The 5,451-nt window shown below is 50.6% G+C and overlaps 1 protein-coding gene across 1 annotated transcript in view; it reads right to left on the bottom strand.

Moving 5' to 3' along the window:
• The window catches only part of TRIP4 (thyroid hormone receptor interactor 4), a 34,494-nt gene extending 32,816 nt beyond the window's left edge, over nt 1-1,678 (bottom strand). Inside the window, exon 1 of the mRNA XM_010005942.1 lies at nt 1,656-1,678. Within this exon, the coding sequence (XP_010004244.1) occupies nt 1,656-1,678 (23 nt within the window). The remainder of the gene's footprint in view (nt 1-1,655) is intronic.
• Nucleotides 1,679-5,451: the final 3,773 nt, after the last annotated feature.

The raw sequence follows: 5,451 nt of genomic DNA, 5'->3' as shown, positions 1-5,451 counted from the left end.
TTAAATCTGTAGTTTGTTTGAGACCCGTGAGGTCTCTGACCCCAGGAGGGTTTAAATCTATAGTTTGTTTGAGACCCGTGAGGTCTCTGACCCCAGGAGGGTTTAAATCTATAGTTTGTTTGAGACCCGTGAGGTCTCTGCACGTCCCAAGGACACCAGGAGGGGTTTGCGGCCCCAGGAGCTGAGGGAGTGAATTGGGCTCCACCTGGGGATCCCAGCACGGAGCAGGATTGATGGCCCAAGGTCAGAGCCAACAAAGCCCCTTCTGTCCTGCTGCTCAGGGCAGGTGACACCAGTGGGTTTGTTAACTGGGGAGGCAGCCAAGGGGGCAAGAAAGGTCAGAATTTTACCTGAAGAGGTAAAAAGTGACCTGCTAGGATGGGATGTGTGAGCAGGGGCGGGAAACTGACAGGGTCATGGGGAGCGTGGGAGGGGCTGTGAGCCCTGGAGTGCCCAGGGAGTGGGGACACGGGAGGGGACTTTGGGAATAGGGAATAGAAACCTTATTCACCTGCCTATGGGTGTGCCTGCTTGTTTAGGTCACCCATTCCTGCAGGAGTGTAAATAAACTGCTTTGTTGGAGGGTATGTGTGGGCCTGTTCATTGGTGCCACAAACGTCTCTCACGGGGGAGAATCCCCTCCCTTGACCATCTGGCCACTCATTCCATATCCACAAACTCATCTGTGTTGTGTTGGGTAGTTGTTAGGTGTCTTTTTTCCTGCTAGTGTTGCTCTAATAAAAAAAGAATAGAATTCTCTTTAAAACAGCACTGTGCAGGGCTTCGGGTGTTGGGGGAGCTGTGCCTGCACCGTCCCAAACACACCACGGAATTACTCACTTCTATGGCCACAAAGGCTTCAGTCCAGCACTAGAATTACTAGCAAAGTTTAGCATAGTGAAGCAGGGTCACATAAAGCATTGAGAATAGATTTTAGACAAGGTTCAAGTGGTCGTGTCACTGCCCGTGGTGTGATGTTACACCGTGTTAACGGGGATTTCTGGAGTCTTGGGGCTAAAGGTGTAGCCTGGAGAACCTCTTCAGGGGTACAATTGGCTGGAAACCCCGCTGTTATTATTGCTGTGATTCCTCTAAAGTTGGTTTCAATTTTGCACTGATTTCTTGTAAATGTAAAGAATTATTTCATCACAATGTGCCTTTTTGTTAAACCCTGAGGAACACTGCAACTCCCTGATTTTTGAACAAGGGGATCAAAGAGGGGAACACAAAACCAGCTTAAGCCCAGTGCTCCGGAGCGAGCTCAGGAATTAGGGTTTTCAGTTTAATTTGTAAATTAGAAAATAGGAGCAAGCTGAAACCTGCCAGCCAGGGTAAGACACACTGTCGTGACCCTGCACTGACCCATTTGTTCATCTCAATTTGTTTACATGCTCATAAACATCCACTTTGAAATGTATAAATAACCAGAGCTGACAATAGATGTCAGCAGCACCTCCAGCTCCAAACGCCGGATGGTGCTAGTGACCAGGGACCTGCTCCTTTGGCTCCCCTCCCATATACTTATTAGGTAACATGAGGGAAATGTATAAGCATATGGATGAAAGACTGAATTCACTCTGTATTTCCTGAGAGTCACAGTTATCTTGCTCAGTAATGGTCTCCACAGAAATGGAGTAAGCAGCAAAATCACCCACTGTTTCACCAGTGCAACCACCATGGCTTGTTTAAACCCTGCTCTGGACAGGCAGGGATGGGAACCCACTTCCCCAGCAGATTATCTTCTCCCATTTCTAACACCTGGTGTTTTCTGCCCATAGTTCAGATTAATTTTCAGGCCCCTGATCTTGAGAACATCACAGCCCTGAGAGCACTAATGAGGATTAAACTGCCCTGTCCAGCCTCATCCAGGATGCCCGCCCACACCAGAAGGGTCCAGGAGATCCTTCTGACCCAGGCTGAGGGCACCCAAACATTTCCAGGGGGATGTTGAATGGACCAAGGTTGCAAGCAGTTCCTCACTGGTCCCAGCTCCTTGAGGGCTCTTGGTCCATCGAGCAGGCCAGCAGGAGCAAGGTTTCTCCTGTAGGAAAAGGGCTGGCTCCCCATGGGACGGCCAAAGCCTTTAGGGGAGCAGATAGTGGTGTTGAGAATATAAGAAATCCCAAGGGTCTAATATGTTGAAGTTAAAGTCTTAGGGGGCAAAACTGCTGTCTTGGGAGGTGTGATGGGATGGACCCCATCCTGTTCCATCCCATGGAACGTCCAAGGTATAAGGGGTTGTTTGCTTTTCCCTCCTTAATAACATGGGGTAAGAAACTCCTGCTGTTCCAGAGCATTTCCAAGCTTTACCCAGCAAAGCCCTTCCCCTCTGGTGTCTGAAACACGACAGACTGAACATCCCTGGAGGCTCTGGCCAGGCAGGGAGGGCAGGATCTCCTCCATCCCTCCCACTGGGGCAGGTGTTGGGCAGGGAGAGCAGATGTCCCTGCGGCGGGGACACAGACAGAGGGGAGGGGGGAAAGGGCCACCAGATGAGGGGGTTGTATATCTTTTCCTGACTTCTGAGGTCTTTCCCATACCCTTCCCCCCCAGTTACCAGACAATGCTGTGCTGTGGCACATACGATGTCCCCTTAATCCCACTGTTGTTTTTTTTTACACCCCACTCCTCAAAATCAAGGCTCCTGGCTGCAGGCACAGGAGTTCTGAGCTCAGATGCTGTTTGCTTGTGCTGAGGGAGCTGACCAGGACACCCTGGACACAGGAGGACCATTAATTTCAGTAAAGGTTGAGCCTGGACATGTATGTTGCTGCTCAGATGATTACAGGGGCTGTTTCCATCAAGAGAGACAAGGACAAGACCCTGGTACCTTCTCACTTGATATGGTTGCTCCTGTGCTTGCTCTCATTTTACTACCAAAAAAAAAGCACTCCTTTAATCTTTCTTTTTGCTCTGATTTTGTTTTGGTTTTTTTTTGTTTTTTTTCTCTCTGCACACTCACAATCAGTGCTACGCAAAAAGATATGAGGTTGCTTTGCTGCTTGTGTGCTGTGTGTCCCCTCTGCCCACGCTGCTCCAGCCCTGGTGCTGGGGTGGTGCCTCCCTGTGCCTGATCCTCAACAGGAGCTTCATTGTCCTTCCCTCTGCCCCAGACAAAGGGCTATTGTCTTGCCCACCAGCTCCTGCTGGCCGTCCTCCTTCATCCCAACCACAGACTCTGCACGAAGCAGGACGTTTCTTTTCTGTTCCGAATCAGGCACTCAGGAGTCAGTCTGGCTTCTCAGCTGTCCTGGCTGGGGATGCAGAGCTGAGTGCCAGCTGGTAAAGGGTGGTCCAAACCCACCAAGAGGTCCCTGGGTCGACTGTGAGCTCTCTCCACCCCACACACCTTCCAACATGTGGGCCAGGCTCCTGAGAAGCACCCAGAGCATCATCACAGGGCTAACAAGAATCCATGGTTTAACATCACCCAAAAAGAATGATTCAAATTGAAATAGTTTGACAATAATTTTTCAGAATTAAGATACTCCTTGGGAGCTCCTGGCTGGTCCAGAGCAGCAATGGGGAGAATTTAGACCATGGTACAAATTCATTCAAAGCAATGAAATGAGGGACGAGGCTGCCCCTGAGCCTTCTGGGGTTGTGCCTCCTGCTCCGGAACACCACGAGGTGCTTGGGTGAAATCCTACCAGTTCCTCCTCTGCTGGTCTGGGGTTTTTTTTTGGTAGCCGGGAAAGGGCCCCAGGGGAGCTCCTGTAACAAGCTGAGAAGCTCCCCCTGCTCCAAAACCAGCCAAGGAGCCGTTAGAGGGACAACAGCTGAACCTCTGCCGTGAACATAGGAAAGGACTGAGCAGTTAGAAAAGAAGGGCTGAGCCCAGAGGTGAAAGGCAGTGCTGGGGTGAAGATCCCGTGGAGAGACCCGGTGGGGAAGCAGGGCAGGACTGTGAGGAATCCTTCCTGAGGAGGAAGGAGCAGCAGGACCCACCAGCCTGGGAACTGACTCTAAACCCCATCCCTGTCCCCCTGTGCTGCTGAGGGGAAGGAGGGAGAGAAACCGGGAACAAAGGGATTTGGGTGGGAAGAAGGGAGGGGGGGGGAACATCTGCAAGCCCTGCTCTGTGTCCTGGGGGTGTTGGATGAGTGTGACATTAAATTATTACTTTTCCCCCACTTGAGTCTGTTTTGCCCAGGACCTTAATCAGTGAAGAACCCTCCTTGTCCTTTGTCTCAACCCATGAGCTTCTAGTTGGGTTTGTCCTCCCCATCCCAGGGGGTGTGTGAGGAGGGAGCTGAGTGAGGCCACAGGGCTGGGTCTTTGTTGTCCTCTTGGGCCCAAATCAGGACACCTCCTTGTTAAAAAGATTGTGTTAATGTTGTGGGTTTTTTCATTAGTGAGATCACAAAGAGGCAAAAAGTGCTAAACGAGCTCAGCCCAGAGCTCAGGGCTCAGTCTCATTAGGTGGGATGATGGCAGGACAGGCTGGATTAGGATCATCTGGTTTTGATATTAATATTGATGACTTAAAAGGTATAATATTGTCATTGAGCAGGCAGACTGCACCTACATCTTAAAAGAAAAAGTAAGCAAACTGACACATTTTAAATATTAGCAAGCTTTCCAAAAAGTGGGACTTAGTTTCAGCTTTCTTAAGGGACCAGGGCAAAACACACCAGTCTGTCCTCAGGAATACAAGGTACCAGGGGAAAGAGATCATGCCTCAATTCTGCATCTAAGCAATTTTTCCAGGTGATTTTTACAAATTAACTAGTGGCTCATTTGTGGTGGAGACCACGTGCTGACAAGCTGTGAGTGGGTTGTTGAGGTTGTCCACAGGTCAGAGACACAGTGGGGGTGAAGGTTTTCAATACTGCAGGGAAAAACATGAATTTAGAAAATGTTGTGTTCTTGGCCCCTGGTGGGTTTCTGCTCCTGTCCTGTCACGTTTCTTGGGTGGCTGCTAAAAACTGGGAAATTTGGAGATTTGAGAAGGACATGACAAACTGCACAAGTGCCTGGGTCAGTGCAATCCCAGGCACAAATACAGGCTGGGGTGGAGAAAGGATTGGGAACAGCCCTGAGGAGAAGGACTCGGGAGTGATGGTTGATGAGAAACTCAACATGAGCTCCATGTGCTGGAGCCCAGAGACCACCCGTGCCCTGGGCTGCAGCAAAAGCAGCATGGGCAGCAGGGCCAGGGAGGGGATTGTCCCCTCTGCTCTGCTCTGGTGAGACCCCACTTGGAGTGTCCAGTTCTGGAGCCCCCAACATAAGGACCTGGAGCTGTTGGAGGAACACAAAGATGTTCAGAAGGCTGGAGCAGCTCTGCTCTGGAGACAGGCTGGGAGAGTTGGGGTGTTCAGCCTGGAGAAGAGAAGGCTCCAGGGAGACCTTAGAGCACCTTCCAGTGCCTGAAGGGGCTCCAGGAAAGCTGGGGAGGGACCTGGGACAAGGGCAGGGAGGGAGAGGACAAGGGGGGATGGATTAAAA

This window comes from Chaetura pelagica, unplaced genomic scaffold, assembly GCF_000747805.2.
Source record: "Chaetura pelagica isolate M959 unplaced genomic scaffold, ChaPel_1.0 scaffold369, whole genome shotgun sequence".
Lineage (NCBI taxonomy): Eukaryota > Metazoa > Chordata > Aves > Apodiformes > Apodidae > Chaetura > Chaetura pelagica.
This window is presented reverse-complemented; position numbering and strand designations above follow the sequence as displayed.